General features: G+C 47.4%; 8 protein-coding genes across 8 annotated transcripts; 2 read left to right on the top strand and 6 right to left on the bottom strand.

The window, feature by feature from the left end:
* Positions 1-160: 160 nt before the first annotated feature.
* Positions 161-1,356, top strand: F5147DRAFT_836799 (uncharacterized protein; the record flags this gene model as incomplete). Its single annotated transcript, XM_041444019.1, has 5 exons — positions 161-244; positions 301-359; positions 414-486; positions 541-743; positions 803-1,356. 5 exons carry the CDS (start codon positions 161-163, stop codon positions 1,320-1,322), a joined length of 939 nt encoding a protein of 312 aa, XP_041293174.1. The 3' UTR covers positions 1,323-1,356.
* Positions 1,357-2,608: 1,252 nt separating this feature from the next.
* F5147DRAFT_693331 (uncharacterized protein) lies at positions 2,609-4,122 on the bottom strand. The gene is made up of 3 exons (XM_041437245.1): positions 3,623-4,122; positions 3,372-3,571; positions 2,609-3,311 (listed from the first exon to the last, which is right to left on the bottom strand). The coding sequence occupies exons 1-3, from the start codon at positions 3,755-3,757 to the stop codon at positions 2,879-2,881; spliced, it is 768 nt and encodes a 255-aa protein (XP_041293173.1). The 5' UTR covers positions 3,758-4,122; the 3' UTR covers positions 2,609-2,878.
* A 2,909-nt stretch (positions 4,123-7,031) lies between these two features.
* F5147DRAFT_693328 (mo25 protein) lies at positions 7,032-8,851 on the top strand. Its single transcript, XM_041437244.1, has 7 exons — positions 7,032-7,317; positions 7,385-7,445; positions 7,499-7,814; positions 7,865-7,997; positions 8,052-8,261; positions 8,319-8,438; positions 8,501-8,851. Exons 1-7 carry the CDS (start codon positions 7,207-7,209, stop codon positions 8,540-8,542), a joined length of 993 nt encoding a protein of 330 aa, XP_041293172.1. The 5' UTR covers positions 7,032-7,206; the 3' UTR covers positions 8,543-8,851.
* A 579-nt stretch (positions 8,852-9,430) lies between these two features.
* On the bottom strand, positions 9,431-13,716 carry F5147DRAFT_635472 (Pkinase-domain-containing protein). The gene is made up of 5 exons (XM_041432890.1): positions 13,446-13,716; positions 12,907-13,395; positions 12,710-12,847; positions 12,443-12,657; positions 9,431-12,337 (listed from the first exon to the last, which is right to left on the bottom strand). The coding sequence occupies exons 1-5, from the start codon at positions 13,594-13,596 to the stop codon at positions 9,743-9,745; spliced, it is 3,588 nt and encodes a 1,195-aa protein (XP_041293171.1). The 5' UTR covers positions 13,597-13,716; the 3' UTR covers positions 9,431-9,742.
* Positions 13,717-15,201: 1,485 nt separating this feature from the next.
* F5147DRAFT_798873 (cytochrome P450) lies at positions 15,202-17,743 on the bottom strand (the record flags this gene model as incomplete). Its single annotated transcript, XM_041443235.1, has 13 exons — positions 15,202-15,757; positions 15,812-15,841; positions 15,895-16,017; positions 16,067-16,113; positions 16,171-16,205; positions 16,255-16,341; positions 16,395-16,497; positions 16,550-16,675; positions 16,728-16,977; positions 17,033-17,158; positions 17,218-17,351; positions 17,404-17,500; positions 17,559-17,743. 13 exons carry the CDS (start codon positions 17,741-17,743, stop codon positions 15,562-15,564), a joined length of 1,539 nt encoding a protein of 512 aa, XP_041293170.1. The 3' UTR covers positions 15,202-15,561.
* A 1,069-nt stretch (positions 17,744-18,812) lies between these two features.
* F5147DRAFT_798869 (uncharacterized protein) lies at positions 18,813-20,470 on the bottom strand (the record flags this gene model as incomplete). Its single annotated transcript, XM_041443234.1, has 6 exons — positions 18,813-19,083; positions 19,132-19,262; positions 19,317-19,923; positions 19,976-20,052; positions 20,104-20,162; positions 20,215-20,470. The coding sequence occupies 6 exons, from the start codon at positions 20,468-20,470 to the stop codon at positions 18,882-18,884; spliced, it is 1,332 nt and encodes a 443-aa protein (XP_041293169.1). The 3' UTR covers positions 18,813-18,881.
* A 308-nt stretch (positions 20,471-20,778) lies between these two features.
* F5147DRAFT_773256 (uncharacterized protein) lies at positions 20,779-22,631 on the bottom strand (the record flags this gene model as incomplete). The annotated part of the gene is made up of 7 exons (XM_041441441.1): positions 20,779-20,999; positions 21,056-21,151; positions 21,204-21,275; positions 21,336-21,581; positions 21,636-21,999; positions 22,147-22,182; positions 22,233-22,631. The coding sequence occupies 7 exons, from the start codon at positions 22,629-22,631 to the stop codon at positions 20,779-20,781; spliced, it is 1,434 nt and encodes a 477-aa protein (XP_041293168.1).
* Positions 22,632-22,826: 195 nt separating this feature from the next.
* Positions 22,827-23,348, bottom strand: F5147DRAFT_576369 (uncharacterized protein; the record flags this gene model as incomplete). The annotated part of the gene is made up of 1 exon (XM_041431315.1): positions 22,827-23,348. The coding sequence occupies one exon, from the start codon at positions 23,346-23,348 to the stop codon at positions 22,827-22,829; it is 522 nt and encodes a 173-aa protein (XP_041293167.1).
* Between the last annotated feature and the right edge of the window lie 1,302 nt (positions 23,349-24,650).

The following is a 24,650-nucleotide window of genomic DNA, read 5'->3' as shown; positions in this document are numbered from 1 at the left end:
TTCAAAGGCGTCGCCGCCTCATGCAAGCTTCACTTTTTTCAACTGTGGATTTTCCTCAACGAGACCCATAGACCTTATCATCTCCCATATCTCTGGCCTTTGGCCTTTGGCCTCTGTACTTTGTTTTGGACCTGATATGAATCTCTAGTGATTGGTAGCCATGCATTTCCACCTCCCTCAACTCCGCCTACTACATGCCACCGACCCTTGGCCTGTGGACAATCGTTGGCCGTCGGCCTTCCTGGTATGTTTTCACGTCTCCGAGCTTATATCGTTTGAAGGATTTTGACTCGCTATCAGTATGATCATTGTTTAGTGCCATTGCTCACAATGCATCGCAGCACGTCGTACAATTTCTGGTACGTCTGATTTGTGCCGCTGTATTCCTTCTTGTTTCTTATCCCCTTGTGCAGGCAGCAGGACTCAGAGTTATACCTACACGTCAAAGCATCAAGTGCGGAGCACCTGAAAACCACCACCAGTCATGTGAGTTCGGTCTGCGCAATGTGAACGATGTGAAGCGCTGACATCTCGCTATAGGGACAGTCGACTTCTCAGCCTCACCAACACCTCCTACATTTTGTACCAGAGAATACTGCCTACGATCCTACACCCGTTGTCTCCCAGCATCATGTTACATGCGACGGACACTCGACAACCGAGGATCAAACAGTGGTCCCTTGTGATAACGTACCTGATGCGGGTATATCACCGATCCCAATAGCTAAGGGTGACAATCATAGGTACGAGATCCCCGGATGGTATCGATGATCTTGTGCTTATCGGAACTTCTTTTCTTTAGTGATGCTGCTGGATGGCATCCACGCTGTGTTCCTTCCAGCTATTCTCCCTATGCCTTGTCCGACTACCCGCCTGCCCACACTACGGGCTTCTCTGACGTAAACCCTGCCAACCCATGGTCACCCACGCAAGGGTTCCAGCATGACCCACCTCATCAATTCCAAGAAGAGGTTTACCCCCATCCTCAATATGTGGTCAACGATGATGAGTCAAAATCGCACGTCGATCGTGCGTCTGTGTGCCAGTGGAATGATGGTCATGGCGCATGCGGTAAGACTATAAATGCAGCCAAGACCAAGACACATATGTCATCATACCATTTCCAGTCACCTTTGCCCCCTGCCAAGCGCTTGAAATGTTTGTGGAAGGACTGCGAGCTCCACCAGCCTGTGCGACGAGATACAATCATCCGCCACATCGTCGAGAAACATCTCGGACACAAGTATCGAAGCAAGCTCTGGGTAGCCTCTCATGCTGGGGCCGGTTCCCGTGGATCCCGGAAAAACACGCACCTGCATTAATGCTGATCGTGTAGCCTTCGTCTGTAATCTAATCCTATTTATTGCTCTAGTTTGTTTTTGCTGATCGTGTAGCCTTCGTCTGTAGTTTATTGCTCTAGTTTGTTTTTACTTTATGTCGCTCGCTGTTGTTTCTGTGCAGACTATATACTGTGTATATCTGTTAGCCAGTCGCGCGTTAAGTCCCTACTACTAGTTGCCTATACAACACATATATAACACGTTTGACAGGGTACAGCGGAGATTGTGAATATAATGGCATCTCGCTACTGGCTGGAGGGTGGCCAAGTATGTGACTATGTACTCTGACGGTGCATCGACATCTTTGATCATAAGAGAGAGAGGACACGATTGGCACCTTCGTCTTGTCGCCTTAAAGATGATGGGGAGATACGAGTGAATGCGCGCTTTGCTCATTGGTACGGTATACAATGCATACTACATTTGTTTAACAATAATGATCAAATTCGAGAAATGACATACCACCTAGTTTCGCGGGGTTCATACTACGCAGGAGACGACACGAGTCTGATCACAGATCGACGGAAGCACATTGGAACCATGAAGATCTGTAGAGATCTACATAGAGATCTAGATGAATTCTCATTCGGAGGATCGACAGGGAATCCAGAACTCGGTTTGAGAATTTGCAAATCTTGACTCGGAGGTTGTGATGAGCGAAAGACACGTATCTAAGCCAAATCTATAAGCACAAGTTTCAGTCAAGGTATGAACTTGGTGAAATATTTTTTGAATACACACATGAAAGCTAGAGAAAGTCAATGCAATGGGCTATCGCCTTTGTGCATCATGTCTGGCTCTACTCAGCTTATCCGCATGTTCCAAGGCTCGGCTCCGAAAGACTTTGGGCGACAGATCTTTGTGGGCTCCGATATGAAGATAGGAATAGTACGGGACGTTGTGCGTGTGCGTGTGCGTGTTACAGGGTGCCCCACAATAAAGATGTCAGCTTGGACCAAGCTTAGACACACCACATTGAATTCGGAATATTGAAGTTGAAGTCAACAAGGAGTCAAGGACGGATGAGACGTGACAGAGTGCATCCAACCAGAGACAGAGGTATAAATTCGTGGGGCTAACAACGTGCGTGTGTGAGTAGGCCTAGGGAGAGCACGCCGAAACACGTTCTGCGATGAGGTCCATGAGACTAGCGAGAGAAATTTGCGAGAGGACGCCGGCTGAGAAGCTCGGTAAAGAACCGCCGGGCCCGCCGGCCCGGCCGGTTAATTTGGGTACCGGTCTATTGAACAGTCACCGTAGATAGTTAAGGCAGAGAATGCGAGAGCTATATTCATGACGGTCCATCACGATAGTGTCCTTTGTACAGCATATGCGACTGGTGTTCTACATGTAGGAATAAAAATGTACGATGAAGAGTTGTATAGAATGTACGAACAAAGAATGGGCAGGACCTTATATAGATCCTACTAAGATACACACTAGCCACAAAAGCAGGAATAGTATATCAGAAGGTATAATAGGACCGCCTCCTACATGATGCGACCCAAAGTGATCAGTCTTTCAAGTGCAGATAAAACTCACGGTGAGTGCTTGCGGCGAAATTTGTCCCCGTAGTGTATTTCGCGGATATGCCTGAGAATTGTATCTCGTCTTATCGTCCTCCGAAGCAAGCATCCCCTACATCGACATCGCACCTGGCAGTCAGAGTGCTGATGCTCACGAAGATGGTGCGACGATATATGCTTCATCACGGTCGTGACCGTATCCGCAGTAAAGCTACACTGGCCTTGGCTGTCGTTCCACAGGCATTGGGTTGGCGATTCTAACACATTAAAATTGTTGGATGAAGGTTCCTGTTCGTGGGGTATATCCCCCCGATGGACATGATGCAAGAGCACGACGGGAAATTTTTCGTCCGCGTACGGCATTGTGCCAGGCAATTGCGGATCGACGGCATACCGATAATTGAGCGAATCACTGGGACCGTAGCACAAAGATTGTCTTGCCGCACTTCGAAAACGTCCATTCCATTAATAACACAGGATCAACATCATGTGAAGGGAATCATACCTTTGAGCATAACGTTGAGCAACCGCTTTCCCAGAACTCGACAGTGACGAGGTACTGTTTGACAATGAGTCCTCAACATGCGGGTCACAAGAAGCCGATGCACGGTAACTAGTTTTCGATTGAACATGCTGCGGAACAGCTGATGCAGTAGCACTGTTACAGGAGTCCATGTGTACACGATGCATACGGTTCTGCATCGGCTACGTGAATATTAGCATTTCACCACCGTGCATACTGTCAGACTGACATACCTCGTGAGACATCCCTTGTGAACGTCCGGACGCTTTGACGTGTGCATATAGGTCTGAATCTAGCTTCCTGCCAAAGATATATGCACGGGAGGAGCATAGGGGGGTGGAGGAAACCCACCAAAAATCGTAGAGCATTCTCCAGTATTTCGGGGAACCAGACGGTTCGTGGGCATCTGATCAACCAGGAGACTGTTTTATGTAGCCTCGGAGAAATAGATTGCACAGAAGCAGACGTGACAGGGAACGGCCAAAAATGGCCTGGAAATGAATGACATACTTAGCTGAAGGTACTAGACGAAAGGCCATGGATATGAAGGCGAATGCCCGGTGAACGTTTGAACACCGATTGCGGTAGCAGAAATCTTTTTCCAAGTCTGTTGTTTGACCGGAAATCATGTCATGTAGGTGCATGAATGATATTGTACACTTACCTGTTACCCCTCGCGCAATATCCTCTTGAAGCTTGAAGCCTTTCTTGTATACTCGCGGTTAAGTTCAAGGGTGTGCATTTATGTAATTACATAAGAGCCTTTGAACGGAAATTCGTTTATTCCCACGAATGACATAAGTTTATGAATGTGCATGTCCGACTCGGAGTCGCATGGTCATCTACTCTATCAGCTCTGCCAGATTCTGCCGCGTGATAGGAAGTCTATCACTCAGTACTCAGTTCTAAAGCTGATTCATGTATTTCTGCAACGCTGCAGTGGCGCGTTGACACGGAGCTAATTCTGACAGGACACATGTATCGATGACCTTTAGTCCCGGCGCTTCAGTAGTCTTGGCCCTTGGCGCTCAAAATCAAAAGATTCGTATACATTAGTGGCAGTACGTTTTTCCTGGTCCGGGCCCAAGGCAATCACATGTCCTCATTCATTCCTTTCTGGGTCATGAGATGCGTTTTCATCAAGCTTACTCGAGCCTGGAGCCACCCCAGCCCGCCCGGCTATCAGCGAGCTCATAGCCAAGGTAGATCAGAGCAGAACTTCTTTGTAGCTGATCGTAATTGACGGTTCGTGATCTAGCTTGCTAGCGCCGCGTGGGAGTGTAAGCACGTCGGCTTGCTGCATTGTTAAAGACCGCTTCTCGTCGGTTACAGACTCGGACGTCTCTATCCATGAAGTTTCGGCTTACGGTGCGAAACACCCTGCTGCGAAATTCGGTGCGCCTTTTTGAGATCGTCTACAGGGACATCCTAAAGAGAGCTCCAAACTTCACTCGTACATGCAAGGGCATGAGTCTCCGGGTTGCCAATTCAGATCAAGCAACATGCCGTCGTCAGGGTCTATTTGCTTTCAAAAGTATCATTAATCTGACCTCAAGGGTATCGCTGCGTTGTACGACGTGGGACTTTCTCCTCAGATAACGCGACTTCAACGGACCTTAAGAGCGCGGCGGGCTGATCCTGCCTTCTCCTCGGCCTGCCTCCTTTCATAATTCTTGTTGCTCACCTTTACGTTCAAAGACTTTAAACAGGCTCGGAGTCATGGCAATATTCCTGTGTAAGCCCCTAGCGACTAGCAAGAATATTTTAGTCTTTCCTCTTCGCCTTGGACCGACTGATTGTACGTATCACTGGTTCTAGGGCCGCACATAATTCTTAATCATCGGCTTTTATGTATGCTTCTGGCGCGATGTTGCTTATGTATTTTCAGTTCTGGGGCTGATCAGCCCTATCAATATCCAATTCCACCGACCCCAACGTATTGCAGCATGCCGTACAATTACCGGTATGTCTGCCCGGCACTACCAGCCTTTTTCCTTGTGATTATTCTTTGTGTAGGTAGCCGGATTCTGAACTTCACAAAAAAGTTGCGGCAACTTGGAAGGAACTACTAGTGTATGTCTATTTGGTTTGTTAGTGGGGAAGTACTGATGTTTGGATACAGGGTCATTCTGCATTGGCGAATCAGCCAGAATCGCGCCCGGTAGACCGCTTAAGTGATGCTCAAGGCTAACCATAACAGAATATGTAACCTTGACCCAGTGACGCCTCTTTACTCACCGTGTACCTCCGTGCGACGGCCGGTGTGCTGCATCCCTGTATTTCTATTGTCTTGGCCACAGTCATACAGCGAAGCAAAGCCGGGGTCGGGGAGCATACTTATTATTCCATTTCAAGTCACCTTTGCCCCCCGAGAGGCGGTTTCTCATGCCACACCTTGCCTTCGCCGATTCCGTAAAAGTGTCCGCCTACACTAATGACTCGAATAATTGTGGCGGAACCTTCTAAATCATTTGCACTCTCAACTTGTATTGAAGGATAAATTTCTTGTGACCACGAAGGTGGGACACCCTTGCATTCCTTAGTGTCCGACATACTCCGGAGTACCCTTGGATCGCTATATCCGGAGAGCGTATCTGGTTCTGGTTCTGGAGTCGACAAGGATGTTCGAAACCTCGTTTGATAGGTACCTATTTATGGTAATACATTGACAGTAAGTACTATTATTCGCCAATTTAACAGAAGCCTTCGAGAATCGTGGTAACGCAAAGTTCGCAGGTCAGCGACACCACTCACTTCTCAGTGAATGGCTGAAGGGAAACAATTATCAATCCCCTGTAACATTAACGTGCAAGTGGTGCATGTAGTCTGTTAAGTAGTTCTAGTTGTCCAAGTAGAACGCAGGATATAACCTGTCAGTCAAGGACCGACGCAAATTCTGCATAACCAGCAACAAAATGGTTCCGGACTGCAGGTGAGTAGTGAGTAGTATTGTGTGCCGCGTGGCGACCTCACAGCAAGGAAGTCCGTCAAATGCTGTAGATTTCACTTCCGTCAACGAGGGAGTATCGGAAAATTAGGATATGCCAGGCTGTATGAACGGTAAGACTAGAGATATCGATCATTGTTAGCGTGTCACAACTGACGCGAATATCTTCTATATAGCTCCAACCCTCAGGCCTTTGCAACCAGCAAGAATCGAACGATGACATGAAACAGAAGTGTTGCTTCTGATATTCAATGGATTGAAAGGATATACCTGCATCTGAATGCCATAAAATTGTACGAAGACATTATTGTAAATTACCACAAACCGCAATGTAATAGTAGGCCTGGCTACTTACTTTGAGTTGCGACAACTGTCGAAACAGATATATCTACTTGGGTGGTCTCTATCATTGTAATGATATGCATGCAATTCCTTTCAATTCCGATCCTTTATCAAGGCCCGTATAGTACAACCAATGAATGAGAGATGCAGCCATTTTGTCCCAATTGGCTCGAATATACGCAGTGTTTCAAATCTGTACCATCCTCAGACAGGTTGGCCTGGCTCATCAGCTAGCTAGGATACTTGACTCCACCGTGCCAGTGCCAGCATACTTGGTGGTTTGAGAGAAAGCCAAATTAGGCATGTGCTGTAGAAAGCCATATGCGAAGTTCAGATCGGAAGTTCTGTCAGTGGCTTACTAGGCTACTTACCAAGGCTAGTACATCCCGTCTCTGAAACGCTGAGCTCGGCGTTTCCAGCCAAATCATTATTCATTCCGTGCCATTCATCCTGTCGTCCATCTATTTAGACCCTCGTCCCTTTCTTTATCATCAGATATCCCAGGAGATTGTTTCAACCGTATAGACAATGAACTTTTTCAAGACCAAACCAAGAACACCTCCTGATATCGTCCGCGGCTTGCGAGATGCGATACCCAAGCTCGAATCTGGGCCTTCAGGCAGTGAGACGAGGAGGAAGGTGAGCTTGATGGATGAACTCATGAACTCAAATGAAACTCACAACTGAATGGGATCGTGACCACTAGGCGGGTGAAGAAGTATCTAGAAATCTACAGGCAGTAAAGGGTATTCTATACGGTGATGGAGGTGTGCTGATCCTCCGCTGTTCATATCGTCCCTACTTACTAAGAGCTTCCTAGAGCCTTTACCAGAACTCATTGCGCAACTCGCACAAGAAACGTATTCAACAGACCTGCTCCTCCTACTCGTGCAGAATATCGCAAAGTTCGACTTTGAGGCTCGAAAGGATGTCGTCCAGATATTCAACAATCTTCTCCGGCGTCAAATCGGGGCACGGCTACCAACGGTGGAATACATATGCGCTAGACATGAAGACGTCATCTTTGCAGCTCTAGAAGGATACAGTAACGAAGAGGTTGCGTTGAACACGGGAATGGTGCTAAGGGAGATGTTGCGACACGAACAGTTGGCGAAGATCTTGCTTTATTCTGATCAGTGAGTGCTCTATCATGCATTCAAAACTCATCATATCGAATGCCGCGCAGGTTCTACATGTTCCCTCATCATATAGAGACTACATCGTTTGGAGTTTCATGCGACGCATTTGCAAATCTCAAAGAGACATTAACACGGCACAAACCTATGGTCGCCGAATACTTGGACAAGAACTATGACCGTGTGGGTATCAAATTCTCATAATCGTGTTCATTGCATACTGAGCATTCCGCACAGTTTTTCGCCTCTTTCACAACCCTCTTACTCTCCAACAATTATGTTACCAAGCGCCAGTCTCTCAAGCTCCTCGGCGAAATCCTCCTTGACCGTGCCAATTTCAGCGTCATGACTAGATACATCGCTCAGGAATCCAACCTGAAGATGATGATGAACATGCTTCGGGACAAGAGCAAGAATATCCAGTTCGAGGCTTTCCATGTTTTTAAAGTGGGATTCCATGAATTTGTTTGCCGCCCTTATCCACTGATTACAATTTATTGCTAGGTATTCGTTGCCAATCCAAAGAAACCACCTCAGATTGAAACGATACTAAGACGCAATAAGGAGAAATTGCTGACATTCTTGAGGAGCTTCCATAACGATAAGGAAGACGAACAGTTTAGCGTGAGTATTCATCCACCGTTTAAAGTTCTTTCACTTCCTACTGATATCTTCCAACTTATCAGGACGAGAAGCAATTCCTTATCGTGCAGATACAGAACCTGTGACGCTGGACGTCCTTGTTTTCTTTTTTTTCCTCTTTGGAGCATCATTGTGATGCACATACCGTGGGTCCCTGTCGTTTCCAGTTGAACATTTGTAGCAATTCGCACTTTCTCGTAGTCCCTACCAATCATCCCCTGAGCGATATTGGCCTCTCGTGGATGTTCATAATCTCACCACCGACTGCTGCATATATCTCTGCCCCTCTGTACATATCTGATTTATAAGTCAGTTGTACTTATACATTCACTGTTGTCCAACATGGGTTTGAGCTGCTTAACACGAGTAAGTATTACTACTAGGACGGTGAACTTGAAGGAATCAGTATATCAAGTAAGTACCATAAACGAAGCTGATTCTGGTTTTGACAGGCTCTCACTGGGGCGCTCCCATCAAGGATGACAACCTGACATGACTCGGCGCGCCCGTTGGCCGACTAGAAGACATCCATCTGACCTTGGCATGTGAGTGAGCGGTTAATTTTAGAAACACGTGACTATCGAGTCTATCGACATGTGATGCTTATCGCAGTGCACTCGTCGTTTGTGATCTATTCCCGAGATTACATCATCAGCAAGACTTTCAGGTCTAAACTCGATACCGCCAGTATGATTCATACCACCTTGTCAATGACCACTCGTACGTGTTGCCGCCGAATCGCCTGAACCAATTTTCGGGAATCGGCACTATTGCATGTTTTACTTTTATTTCTTTAGAAGACGCGCGACAAGTCACCATTAGTTCAGATACCACCATGACTCGTGCCGCCAGTTTTGTACATTACGCTCTTGATCGCTAGAGAGATCCGGGTGACTATTGTTGAGTAAGAGGAGTTCTACCTGCTTTAGTTGACTTGTGCCACTTGTTTCGCCTTGAATGACAATCAGCTACTTGACGAATTTGTTTGGTTATTCGCGTATCTCGTGGTTAAATAATATGATAGTCCATCCCATGTAGACATCAGCACGAGCTCGGAGACGAAAAAAAATACAGGACATAGAAGTCGGGGTATCATATAATGATATGGAAAGTACAAAAAGGGATTGGATGACGTGACAATAGCGAACCATAATGACATAGAAAAAGGATGAAGAAGCACACGAGAGCAATTCTATGACAGCATCCAAGACAGAAAACCAGCAACTAACTTTATATGAGACAACATTTACCAATGTATGCATAGCACGCTAAAAAAAAAATAGGATTTATTCCTCTTCCCCCTCGTCTTCTTCTTGTATTGGATGTCTGAACGCAGGGCCTGAGCGGCTTGTGGGTAGTTGACGACGCCCTGCTCTCGTGTCTGAAGCATCAAACACATTTTCCGTCGGAACAGGAGACGGCCTAGCTGGCGAGTTGCCTTGTTTGGCCCTGCTATTGCTATTCGGCAGAGCCAGTGAGGTAGTACGACCCTTCCCCGAGCGGGAATTATGATTCCGTGCAGGAGGCGACATAGGGGTCGGTGACTCGGTGGTGGTAAATGACGAGTTCGTACTCGAGCTCGACGGCATCTGACCCAATCCACCCGCAAACTCAGGCATATCATCATCCTCATCCACCCAATCGCTCTCATCACCTAAATTGAGACTTTGCCTCCCAGTAAAGACATCTCGAATGTTCGCGGGCCCCTCTGGTCCCGGTGATATTGAAAGCACCTCGACAGGTAGATGCGTAGAACGGGACTGCCAGCCAGGAGGCTCGTGGCCCCAAGATTTTTTCCAGCCCGTTCGTCCGACGGCTCCGGAGGGACTCATGAAAGGCGTGATTCGCTTTTGAGCCACAAATGTCGCACTGCCTGTTATCCCACGTCGCGGCGTATCGTCAAGCGAGCGGCGGGACGGGTAGCTCTTGTACGGAGAACTCGTGCGAGTGCATTCTCCTTCCGAGGCTTCATAAAACGAAGTTGGCCGGGAGGATGCTAATGAGTGGACGGACGATGTAGCAGAACTGGTCCTATGGTGTACAGGTCGAGGCCCTGCCTGATGACGTATGACACGCGTTGACGAGGAAGACCCAGCTCGCCTGTGGTGATATTTATGCATCGGTGAACTGTTACGATAGTGCGCTGACCCATTAGACCCTGTAGATGGCGATTTGCGGTGCTTGCCAAGTGTAACACTATGAATAGAGGAGGGGCGTGATGAGTATTCTCCCCTGTCAGATCCCGGCGTATGAGCACCGCCATACGACCGCACGCTGGGAATTTGCTCTAGTATTTGAGGTGGCTCCAGAACTAGCAATTGCCCAGAGTTTCCTGACGATCGATGAGAATTTACACTGCTCGAACGGCGCGACGACGTCGAGTGACGTTTCACACGTCGTCCACGCCCAGTTCCACTGCCTCTTCTCTTGACATTTGCATGACCACCAGGTGACATGGAAACAGTAGGGGGAATGGCAAGAGAACGGCTATATGAAAGTCCGCGTCCACTGCCTTGAGCTTGCGCCGCCTCCTTCCGCTTCCCTTTCTTATCTTCTTGGAACCACAGTCTGAATGCAGACAATAAACTGGCGCGATTCCGGTTAGGTGGCACAACCTTTCCGTCATCTGAGAAGTTCGGGAGGCTCGTCAGCGTATCACCCGGAGAGTTCGCAGGTGTTGGTGCATGTGACTGTGGAGGAGACGTTCGGCCACCAGTGACCACCCACGGCGAACCAGGCAGAGGAGAAAGGATACTCGACTCTGCAACGGACGGGGTAGTAGGGATAATCACTTGGTCCTTAGGCTTCAAAGGCGGCGACTTGGTCAACTTGGAGGAGTTCCCGGAATTTCGGGGCTCCTCCCCACCTCCAGTCCGCTTCTCGTGCTCCCTAGATCTTTCCCGCTCGCGTTCCTTGTCCTCCCCTTTCACGGCTTCGTTTGATTTCTTGCGCACAAGACCTGCGATTTCGAGGGCGTTCGTGGCGCGTTGCATAATGCTCACACTCCCAGAGCGTGCTTTGCTATCCCTCCTCCCTTTGTTGTCCTTATCTTTATCCCTGAAACTTCCGGTAGGTGTCGATGGATTGGACCTGCCAGACGATTCAGCAGTAGTCGGTGACGGTGACAGAAACGGCGATTTCGCACGTGGCGGCGTCGTGGGCCGCGCAGATGATGGGACAGTAGGCGTCGGAGGCAACAAGGCAAGTTCAGGAGCACGATGTATCAGACCCAGTGATGAAGCAATTGGGACATCATCAGTCTGCACACCGATGCCACGCTTGGTACGTCTCCGAGAATTAGGACGGTCCTCTTTCTCTTCATCTTTCTCTCGCTGCTTGCTATCTGCAGGCTCGGAAAACTCGGGGGGCAATGGTATCTCTCCAGCCAAAACGCGTTTTTCCCGCTTGCGCTTTAGCATCCACCAAATAGCACCTGCGGCATCGCACGCATCGCTGAGAACAGAATGCACGATCTGACTAGTGTCAAATCCCAGTAGACTGAGGCTATTGAGAAGGTCGCGTTCCGCGGGTGTGGAGAAAATTATGGGAGCTGGAGTACTGAGCAATGATGCAAAATCCTGGGGTGGGAGAGGGGCTAATGGCTTGTCCAGTGTTGGTGAACCAGAGTCGGAAAGGGTAGAAGATACAGAACGGCGCTTTGTACGTGCAGGTGTGCGTGTTGGATACGGGGGCGCCTTAGGGGTTTGATCGAGGTTTGTAACCGACCCTGCAGCGGATGGTGCAACGTTCTCTGCTTCAGGTTCCTCTTCGATGACGGTTTCAGGCTGCCGAGTCATGCTATCTTTACTGAGTTGAGAGCGCTGAGCATCCTTCGTAATCGTGGTTTGGCTCCCGTTACCCTGAGTTGTATCGAAAGGGTCCTTAGGAGTGTTATCAGGAGTTGCAGGGGGTGATAAATGAGATGATGCAGAAATAAATGATTCAGATGTAGTCGACGTCGCCGGAGAAATAGAAATTTCGTTCACCTGTGTTTGAGTGTTCACGATGGGTTTCACAGGGAGGATAAAGGTATCGCGGGCAGGTGACGGTGATGGAGGACCATCATTGATACCAAGGAGCACTTGGTCAGAAACAGGGGCGGAAGGGGTAGATGTAAACCACGGAGAGGCCAAAATTTGTGGGATCGTCAGACGCTTGGCAGGATCGACCTCAAGAATATTGCGGACAAGATCACGGGCGTCTATGTCCGCCGCTGGTAAATCACATCCGAAAAGCATAAAATCAATAGATACCTGTAGAAAGCCACTCCGGGTCTTCATATTTGCCTTTGATGACCTTTTCTCTCATGACTGCTTCGTCGTCGTCATCAAACGGAAGTGTGCCAGTTAGAAGACAGTAGAGAATCACACCCATGGACCAAACGTCAACCTCTAATGCACCATCGAAATTAAAAGGTTCCAATGAAAGAAAGTAAGGTGGGCGAGCTCACCTGGGCCAAGGTAACGCTTGCCTTGAAGCATCTCAGGGGCCGCGTATCCCGTAGTACCGCAAAAAGTCTCCATGTAGACGCCACGGTCATATTCGCGGGTAAAACCAAAGTCGCCGAGTTTGACGCGACAGCGTTCATCAAGTAAGACATTTTCAAGCTTCAGATCTCGGTGAACGATGCCCTTCTCGTGTAGATATGCAACTGCAAGCGCAAGCTGACCAAAAATGATGCTGGATTCGCGTTCGGACAAGCGACCTTTCTCAGCAAGATAGTCAAACAGCTCTCCGCCACAACAGAGTTCTGTGACGATCCAGATGTGAGATTCGGTGGCAATAACTTCATACATCTGAGTAACATGGGGGTGGTGAAGCTGGCGGTGGTGGTGTATTTCACGGGTGAGGGAGGCAGACATTGCCTTTGGAATCTGCTTTATGGCGACTCTAGTAGAGGTGATACGGTGAGTACCCAAGCGAACCTTCCCGTACGCGCCTAGTGTGTGTCAGGTATAGGAAAGCAATAATAAGAGTCAGAAGCCATACCTTCACCGATGACCTTTCCAAGGGTGTAGTTTCCGACAACCCTTATCTTACTCGACGAGAGTTCCTTCCCGAGTTCGTTGTAGGCATTAGCAAGTTGTGCTTTGTGGTTCTGGGTCACGGAACCCGTATGTTTGTGGCCGTGTGCAGACATGTACAAGTTGAAATTTAACGTAGGACAGAAATGAGAGGCGCGGGCACAAGGGCCACAGAAGTAGTTCACAGATTGGCAAGAAATTCAGTTAAAGCACAGATGCCAGCCGTTTGGTAGGACAAGTTGCTCGATCCAAACTACTTTCAAGTTTCCACTGACAACTGTTGGACACAGCCAAGATTTCCCACGCCGTTCAACCGAAATAGAGCTTCAGTTCTTCCAGAATCCAGACTCGACAAGTAGTTCAAAATTCAAATCCGAGGGCCCGACATGGAGACATGTTAACGAGCCATGATATACTCATAGAAAAACTCAGACATCACTGCCAAACTCGCAGATAAAAGGGTGAAGAACTTCAAAAAATGATTGCTGATTCGTATATCTCACCTGATCTCGAACAGTACCTAACTTCCACCTCGAATCACGATCAGGCGAAGAACAACTTCCTTATGAAGCAGAGGAAGATGAGAACTATCCCCGCGCATATTGTCCTTGGGCCCGACAGGCAGCTTCCCTGATTCGTTCCACATATGGATGGTCAGCGGCTCAATTCCCACCTCGTTATCGACCTGCGCCTGGGTTCATTCAAGAGTTTCTTGCGTAATGTGACACCGGCACCGACAACTGCAATTCGCACCAGAAGACGCTTCTGACCGTATGCATGCAAATTGCAACTCCAGGACGCGATTTACACCTCAGCATCCCAGAAGCTTGGCAAGGGTGGACGATAGAAAATCTAAACGTTGTCGCGATTTCAAACGCTGTGAATTTCTTTTTACCAGCTAACGTGAAGGAATGAGGCTCTTTGACCTTACTGTATGTGCTCCGAGTCTTCGATTCAAACTTCTTTCCACCGCTAAACACTGGACAGCCAATACTTCCGTGCTATATATATTCCCTCTGGTGACACTTACGATCCAATCGATGGCGTTGCCGAATTCAATGGACACCCACGATCATGTAAGATCGTAACCTAGACGTAATAGTCACGACTCTTAATATGATTCAACAGCCATTTTAAAGACCCACCTAGCAAGACGATGGGAATGATACTCCTTTCTCGGCTAATACTCGAACTCAGGAAGCGCGAGCGTGAAATGATACAGGGCGCCACGTGGTTGTAAGCTGGTATAGATCCGGACGGAACACACTGCAATGCGGTGCTGCTCATATAAACGTTCTGGCAAGACAGCTTTAACGTGAAGCACTTGCGCGATGGTATGACCATGTCAAGTCACAACTGAGCAAACAGCGTACACCAGAGGCGGACACGAACACAATGCGGACTGGGGCCAGGAGCAGAAAGAGGTCGCGGTTGCATATATATCTGGATGCAATCGGGGACAAAAAAACAGATATGGATCAACAGCATGGTCGATGTCATGAGGAGCCTCATGGATGCATCGAGTACGCGGGACACGACAGACGCGCATTTGTGCAGAAATATATATTCATTTCAAACTACGAATGCAAGAGTCAAAAAAGCCTAAAATCGTTGAACCCAAGAGTGTATATGATGCAAGTAATTGCAGGTTAAGACTATGTACCGCGTCAGCAGTTTTCCCACGACATGGCCTCTAACGAAACTCTCTTCTCCCACTCATCAGGCTCATTATGCATAATGTAGATCTTTCGAGTGGCCCGAGGTCATCCGGGTTTTAAAATTGTGATCATCTAACTGCTTAAAAGTCTCTTCACTCCTTCATCGTTCAAGACAACTTTCAAAGGCACGTGTCTAGTTCATTCTCTATGTAGGAATGTGATAGACCTGCACGCAATCTCCGAGTCCGAAAGGAAGAAAAACTCAGCGATCAACGATATTTAACGACATACAATGACACAACACAAACTTCGGACCGTTCTGAAAATTGAAAATCATACTGCGAGACATATAGGGATATTGGTGATTCATTCCGATTCTTCTTCGTTTCCTCCTTACTGGCACCATACTGACGTAGAGGTTTCTCATTCCGAGTCGACCTCAGGATACCTATGCATGATGCGCCTGAGCTCCACGTCTGGAACCCTCGGTGTAAACACAATAGGGCAAGAGAGACGTGACATCGCCATACTCATGAAGCTCATGTCATTCAACGGCTTCGTAGGATCTATAGTGAGCTGGAAGGCCCAAAACAGGAGGGCCGAGTTGATCCACACTGATCTGTACCACTCGAAGTGAGCTCGGAGGATTGTGTACATGAAAGGATACGTTTACCTGTTCGCAAGGTGTACACCAGGGCATACGCTGGAATGACAAACAATCAAAGAGAATATATTCCGAAAGACGACACTACTTACCGCCGACCAAACCCATAGATAAAAAACGTGAGATCGTCTCTTAAGCCACCTTGGTCATTCATCCAACGCTGAGGCTTGAACACGTCAGGATCAGGGTAAACTTCCGAATCTCGCGAGATGGCCCTGACAAAGAAATTATTGAGACCTTCGCAACTTGAAGGACGATATTTACCAACTGCTACCGACTACCGTAGTTCCGGCAGGAATGCAATAGTTCTCCTGCCGAGTGGATATCAGATTATCATTCACACGACAAATCATACAGAGAGCACTCACCCAAATCACGTCTTCAGTTGCTCGATGAGGAAACCCTGCATGCAGTATGAATTCAGGTATGAGACTGACAATAAAGATGCTCACCATCGGGAGTCACCGGTCTCCATCTGAAAGCCTCCGAGATGAAGGCATTCAGGAAAGGGAAGGATTGTTGGTCAGCGAAGGTCGGTGCTGTCGTGGAGAAATCATTGAATCGACCATGCAATGAAATACTACGGAACTACCTCGGTGCCTTCCTACGACCGCATCAAGCTCATCCTGGACTCTCGCTTGCTCCTCGGGAAAACATGCAGCTGCCATTAGCACCGTGCATATTGCCGCAGCAGTCTAATACTTGATATCAGCAACATATCGTCGGAAACGATAAACCAGGCCACACTGCATCGATTCCAGCTGCAAAAAAGTTGGCAGGAAGAAAATGCGCCTCCGACTCCGACAAGCCAAGGAGTTGTTGATTTTCTAGCACATATCTCCCGAACGAAGGACCAGCGTCCACATTACTTTGCTGTGGGACCGTTGAGATGGTATACGGAGATTGGCAGATCAGAGATGCGTACTAATTGTTGTTTTAAGCGGTTCATCTGACCAGAGAATATTTTCTGGCTATTTTCGAAATCCCTTTTTAATTTTCTGCCGTACCAAGGAAGGTTTCTGAGCCAGGGGATTGTGTCCACCCAGTAAGCCCCAGGGCGCATGACTGTATTAAACATGGCCGCAGACTGACGAATCTCTTTGACTTCGGGGTCAGTTGCAGACGTGTGCGTATTCTTCCCATATGCTACTTTCAAAATCGTTGTCCCAGCATAACTTCAAAATATTCGTAAGTAAACGTAATATGCCCCAGACCTAGGAAAGTGCTTACCTTAACACGTGATTATGGAAGTTGGATGGATCATCGAGAATGTTAAGGACCGTGTTCTTCGCAAATGACATCTGCAAAGGCTGATACGCCTCGGCTGCCTTAGGCTGGAGATGCGTATGAATTGCTCTGAATCACGTTACAATATCAGTTAGCGGCTTTTCGGTCACGGCACGCAGACTACGAACCTACGCATCCGACGGAACCTATCCCCAACGCGTACAAGACCGATGGACAATCCGCCGGTAAGCATGTGTCCAGCATGCATGGGAGGACGATCAGCCAGCGCTCTGCCCTGCTTCTCCATGATGTCCACCGCTGCCTACAGCAGAATGTAGAGCCTTGATACGACAACTCAGAGTAGAGAAACTAACTTTGTAGCGGCCGATTATAACAACTTTCTCAGTTCCTGTGCGAATGGTAATCACAGGACCGCACTCGTCGATCCATTTTGCTACAGTAAGAAATGGACTGAACACCGATGGGACATAATTAGCATTCATAAACAATAGTAAATGGGAATCCTTACTAGTGAGAGGGAAGTGAGTGTCCCATAAGTGTCCCATTGGGAGGGGAAGGTGGGAGAGGAAGGTTATTCTTCGATCTAGGACGATGAACCCGAACAATCACTACTGCCACCAGAAAACAAGTCGTGACACCGAGAACGAACTGCGTGTTGTCAGAAATGGGTAGTAGGCAAGGCAGCAGTAGCATGGTCAATTGGAAGAGCGAAAGATGGATGAGACAGTGGCAGACCTTATCAAAAGCACATTTAATACCCCTCACCAATCGTGGCTACTACCGCACGATGCCGAATGTGAATCATACCTTTTGTCGGACGCAGAGTCAATACTAGGAAGCACTGCAGCTGGCGTTTGATAATTGGCTGACTGGTAACAGGCTGAAAGTTCGTTAGCAGCTGGATGACTTCCCGCAGGCCTAAATAATCCTGAATAGAATATAATTTCACGCATTAGGAAGGTATGCCGCGATGTCATTTCGTCACCATTTGAAATTCAACGAGGGTTTGCCCCCCCCCCAATAAACCTTAAATCTGGGTACCCCCCTGCAGATTATTCTGACGTCATACTTACCTTTTTAGGACCACTTACGCCAGCGATATCGGCTGACATAATCGTACCGCGCGGTATGTGCGCAGACTCTGTCGTCTGGCGCCAACGGTCCGATACTACCGTTCCTGCACTCTCATATACTTGTTCTTGTTTGTACATGCACTGATTTGGATGCTTTGTGGCGAGCCGAATCTCTGAACCTTGGGCCACATCATCTTCTTGCTGTCGCAACTCTGCTTCGTTCTTTAGAAAAAATCATCCGAGTCCATATCAGTAGTGGATGCGGTTGATATTCTGTACTAGCTATCTATTGGTCTGCGGTTATGGCGTTATATCTGCACATTTAATATATGCGCGTTGTGCACCCCTGTGTGCTGTCCCCCTGCACTGCGTGTTCGATTCCCACACTGCACATTTTGTCCATAGACCCTCCACGTCTTGTCAATACGGCCGCGTTTGATCAGCCTTCTCCACACTACGTGTTTTTACAGATTGAGGGCTTTGTCTACACTTTCATGTGGGTCAACCCAACGCTACTTGGTGTTTTACAAGGCTTCCTGCGTACTTTAAATGAGACTCAGGCTCGCTGCATATTTGAATAAGATGCCAGCGGTTGTATCAATGTTCGAGAACATAAGGGGATGATCATGATCAAACTAGGAGTGAGAGAAGTGTATAGTATAGTACATGTCATCGTTCAAACAACACCAGTAAAACTTACAGACACTATGTAGTACAATTTGAAAGCTAAAAGAGATTGAAAATTTGAATGACACATACTATGCGCGCTTCGCTCTCTTGCTCGGTCCAGCACTCGGGACATACTCTTCATCGGCAACACGCTTGAGGAATCTGCGGTGCCACATGTGGTACCGGTCGAATCCCATCTGCTTCGCTGCTGCCCAAAGATCCCTGTTGCATTTGTCCCAGTTAAGTAGTTTACTTGGTGGGGACCAGTCCCTCACAACCTGGAGTGAGGACCTGAAAATAATGAAACAAAATAATCAGTAGATAGTGCTTAGTGCTTACAGGAGCACTTGGTCATGCTCGTGGACAGTCTGTAGGTGGCTGACAACCGTATCACGGACTATCTCCAGCGTGCGTTTGAATATCCTTTCGACTTTCTGTAGGCCCTTGTTGTCTTGATTAGGGTAGAGTAACTGTTAATTTGAATAGTTAGCGTTAATATTAGACGAGTCAAAGGGATCACGTACGGCAGTAGTATAATATGCACACTGACGAGAGTTCAGATTCAAGCACTTGTTGGGAGGGCGGATCCACGTGGTGATAGTGACTGTTGTCGGGTGGTACCACGTATGAGAGAGCGACGCGACCCCACCATCTTCCAAGTGTGTCAAGTCCTTGATCTGAATCCCCCTCTGATCAAACCCCTTCTCAATGCCCCACTCATATGTGGGTGGAACATGTGTCCGGGCTTCGACGATGTTGATGTGAGTAGCAGCTAAGATGTTCTTGTTCCGATCGCCATAGGTCTGCAGCCTCCCAACAGCACTTTCGGAGGTCTCAGAGACAGATACCTCAAATGGCCATAGTGGAAGGATATCGGCATCGCGTGTCTGGAGCATTAGGACTAAGTCTGGGATCCTGAGCCGGTAGCTCTCATCGGGAGGTAGATCCGATGTGGCGGGCGCATCTAACATACGTGCCATGTGGATAGGCAAGGAAATGTCGAAGTCATCAGGGATGGTAAGGGAGTCGATGGTAATCCCCATTGCAGTGCGCAAAGGCACCAGGATCGCTTCATGTATTGGTGAAGGCAGGGTGGCAATGAGTTTTTGAAGACGGGGAATGTATCTCAGTCTGAAGCAAAGTACAAGATCAGCTTCAATTTGGAAAGGACAGGAAGACTCACTTGCGAATCACACTACAATCTAATCTGATAACATCCAAAATGTATGTATAATCATCTTCTGAAACATTCGAGAACACCTATCCCGGCAATCAGCCTGAGAAAGATAAGAAACAGGAGGCTTTTCGTACCTCAAGTTCGGGTCCATTGCCACCATTCCGTATTCTACTGATAATCAGCTGGCGCAGGTCTACAGAGCTTGGGAAATAAATTACACGGTTCATAGATTGCAACAAACGTACCAGGACCTATGTTTGACTCCACATCTTGGATATCCTCTGGCTTCAGCGAGTCTGGCATTGACTCCTGAGGCTCGTCTGTTACTGCTGGACTTGAAGCTGACTCCGCAGTAACAGCGGTCACGGTGGCTCCACCTCCAACAAGAATTGTTGCAAACTCCCTCCTGACATTCCCTGTGGATGCTCCTCTGAATGATCCAGAAAGTTTGGGTTGAGGCTGCCAGCTGCTGCTGTGCTGTAATAAATGGATGGGAGGCATGGTTTCAAAAGTTGACCTTTTGTTACAATCACACCTTATAAGCAAATACTGTGGCATGAGCCGGCATTCAGCTGTCAACCGGGGTTTCCCGCTGTAACTTGGCATTTGGCAAAGAGTGTGAAGTAACCAGTGGAGTTATGTATGTGATTGTGATTTATCATTAGCTAGTGCATCATGAGGATGCAAGGTAGATGTATAGGATGGGTGATGTGACGAGTGTGGGATGAGATTGACAGTATGTACCACAAAGCACAAAGAAGAACAAGAAATGAAATCAGTATGCTGTATGTAGGTGACCAGTATGGCATTCAAACGAGAAAGTTAGCAGGGTTCTGAAACATGATATAACAAGAGTCCCATGGATTGATCCGTTCCGGGGCGAAGGGGTCATTGTCATTTGTTCTATTGCACCAGAGGACATCATCCTCACTGACTGACACAAATTCAGGTGGAAATGACACTTCATTCTTGAGTCGCAGGCTGGCAGCAGCATCAACATGTACCCAATTGCGAAATGACACTGTTTCTGCTGATAATAGCACAGATTAAATAATAAGTAATGAGCCAACGGAATAATGAACTTACAGAGGCTACTGAATTGAGCAGGCTGGGTTGATGGGAGAGCTTGAGGACTTAAACTTGCTGAGTCCATAAAGAATAGCGGAATGTTAGTGTCACTCGCTGATTCTGAACGTCAGATTAAGTATCTGAGAAAACAGGTGGAGGGACGAACCTTTCTTTACTTTCTTTTGAGCCCCTTGCTTCGTATCTGATGGTGACCTGTCAGGAGAAAGGACTCTTTTCACTGCAAAACAGACAAGTAAGACATGCGCACTTAGTATAATCCGAATAACTAAACACTCACTGTGATTGGTACTTTTCGGTGATCTAGCCTTCATTTTACCTTTGGGGTCCGAGTCCTTGACTTTGGCATCAGTCAGATCCAATTCCATTAAGGAACTCGCAAGCTTGTTGTCCGACTTATCAACAGCTGAACTGTCCGTATAAGACAAAAGCTGGTCACTGCCATCATGTTCGGAATCTGAACCTGCGATGACAGACTGTGTGTTCCAAGATTCATAAACGTCGTCAGGGATCTGATTCCTCGTTACTGATAATTGGACTTGTTAGCACACAATGTCGAAGCAAATACACATGAACCTACCAAACCAGAGGTGACATTCACTGGGGCTGGCTTTTTCTCGTCCCTTATGTTTTGCGAGGTCACTTCCAACTGGAAATGCGACATCAACACCCGTCAATACCACTCCAGACTTGTTCAGGAGGCGCCAAACAGGTTTCTCTTCTTGGCCGGGCCGTGGTTGTGATGTTCGCTTCTCAACTTGTGTATCCAGGTATCTGAAGACCTTTGGAAACCAGGTACGTAGGTTATTGGTGATCTTTGCATATGACCATCTGCTGTCGACTCTAAATTGCTGGTCAAGGTAGCACCCGTGGTTCCTCATGGCCTGTATCTCGTTCTGGCTGCCCCTGCTTGGGGCTTTGGTTTCTCTGATGAGACCATTCCTCTGTCAAAAGATATTAGTATTAGTTTGATTCATCGAGGGTACTACTTGACTGACATTGACGCCACAGGTTAGTATGGTGATTCATGCAACTCGAAACACAGTAGTCACCGCTGTGGTACTAGTACTAGAGGCAGTGTTCCGACGCACTTGACTTGCTGGGTATGGGTTGGTCTCTTTGCGATCCTAGAAGTTATTAAGGAAAAATTTTCACTAGCTATCGGCATATCTCGTACCTTCCGCAAGCCAGCTGATGGCGCTGGACCCTTGGCCAATTTACTGTGACTGGCAAGTCGAGTAGAAGACAAAGTCAATATGGCTTCTTCCCGGGCAGTAGCGAGTGAGAGGCTGCCTCGCTTCGTGGTGGATGACTTTTCATTGACACTCCTGCTACCAGCTACCCGATTGAATATCTCCTTGATGGCGGCTGATGAACTTGGTTGAGGTTCGTCTTGAATATCTTCCACTTTGTAGCCAGATACATTGTGAGGGTGCTTGCTACAGCCATGGCCACACTCCACACAATGACCCTTGTCCTGTGAGTCAGCGAAAAATTCCTCGCAGTCGCATGGTTGACTGTCGGCCTTGACACCTCTACAAAAGATGCCTTTGTTGCTCTCACTGGCAGGATCCATGCAGTTACAGTGACACCGCAAGTGGAAGAGGGTGCAGAAAGACTGTGACTTCAAGAGGAATCAATGGAAACGACCTGAAGTGACTTACAAAGTCTGGTGATTGTGTATATTTAAGCTAATTCTGAGATCACCGCCAGTTGGACTACGCGACACTTCTCATTCACATATTATCCAAGTAATACCAACTAAGTCCCGTCACTCTCTACCGGCAGCTAAAAAATATGACAACACTACTAACGCTTGACACCATAGCTTTGCTCGCTTAGACCACATCAATTCACCAAGCGACACATGAAGCTCTTTGGATCCCTGACGACCGATGGAAATAGTTTCAAAAACTGGGTATTCATTACTTTCCCACTCGTCTGTGGCCAGCCTGCAATGGTGTGGTGTTATGTCTTCAGCTATAACTTCAGTGAGAGTGGCAGAAAATTGCCGGTATGTTCCTTCGTTGACGAAAGGATTCCTTTGCAATGGAACACTGATGGCTTCATGGTGGATATGGTCTCTTTGTTGGTTATTGACCGCCTGTACTATATTGTGAGATTCCTCGCCATCATCACTGTCTTCTTTGTCCATGGGATGTCCTGCTCCGGTCTGGTGTTGCCATTGAGTTGCCACATGGCCGTAGACCCCGTAATGTTCTTCGATTACGTCGGGATGTATCCCTTCACAGTCGTCTCGATATACGCCAAATTGTACCTGCCCTAAAAACATAAGTCCTGTTTTGATAATGTGTCAATATCATAATTATGTCGATAGTGTGTCTGTGATTTTACCTTCGGACTCTTATTGTTTGTATCCAGACCGCTTATTGGATGACAATTCCATTCCGCTTGGAAATCTGAGCAATCTTGATTGATTTCGCCAAGAAATAGGGTTTGAAGTAGCCAAATGTGACTAGGGATGTCGGGGCGAAGTCCGTGGTAGTTCTCAAGTCAAGTAAAAAATGCTCTCCATCTCCGAGCAAACTGGGTGCCCACCTAAACCCACAAATGCTCAATTCGTGAATTACGGGTAGAACTGGCACTCATAATTAGCATGTAATATGGTGTATCAACATAGTTAAGTAGTATAACTCACGATCCCCACATGAATGATACTTGGCGTGGTCCATGTTTCATTATCATATAAGTCGCAACATCAAGGTTCTCTCCACCACGATCTCCTCGTACACGAGAGGGCGTCCCAAATTCTTGTATTGAATGTTTGAAAAGATCTAAAACAGTAGTAGAGCGGTTGTTATTACTCGCTTTGAGTCCAGTTATCTGACAAGACTAGACATCAGAATCAAATACAAACAAGATGCATTAGGCTCGGACCGTTCTGCAAAACCCATCGATAAATCCATGAATAACGATTCCCCATCGAATTAGTTTATGATGCCCATCTACGTGCCATAGAGCATTGGGCCGCTTCACATAGTATTTTTGCCTGCATTTGACTCGACGGTCTCATAACACCCAACCCAAGCCATCCACTCTGCGAAGTGATTCTACAACTCGTCGATGTTGCACTTGGAGACCATATCTATGGAGAAAGCCAATTATATATCTGATGCCTGAGTCCGGTCGCTTTTTTTTGAACTCGCCAACGAGGATATCGAGGTCAGCATTGGTGAGTTCAGAGTACCTTCATATGATTCCATGGGATTTCATATATGGTCGTAGAGTATTCCTGTGGAGTCCTAACGTCTTGGCCAATTCTGTCAGGTTAATATGTCATGAATTTGAAAGCGCTTCAGCAAGGAATTGGATATCAATGATCTTTTTTGGGCGACCTGCACGATTCGTGCGCAGTAGTGTTACTGGTTCGAGGAACACAACATCCTTGTCCATACTTCGTTACACCATTAATAAATATTGAAATTGAGCAAGTCAAGAGTGTGAATCACCGGTTTTGAGTATTGTGTTGAAACAATGATAACTGCGCTGAGAGCTCCCCTAGCACGTTTGCTGCATGAGACAGCCAATCACAAATATCATTTCCTTGGGGATTCTGTGCCAGCGCTTCTAGGAG

The sequence above is a fragment of the Suillus discolor genome (assembly GCF_016758755.1).
Source record: "Suillus discolor strain FC423 chromosome Unknown F5147scaffold_25, whole genome shotgun sequence".
Classification (NCBI taxonomy): domain Eukaryota; kingdom Fungi; phylum Basidiomycota; class Agaricomycetes; order Boletales; family Suillaceae; genus Suillus; species Suillus discolor.
Note: the sequence above shows the minus strand (reverse complement) of the source record. Positions and strands in the feature narration are given on the sequence as shown.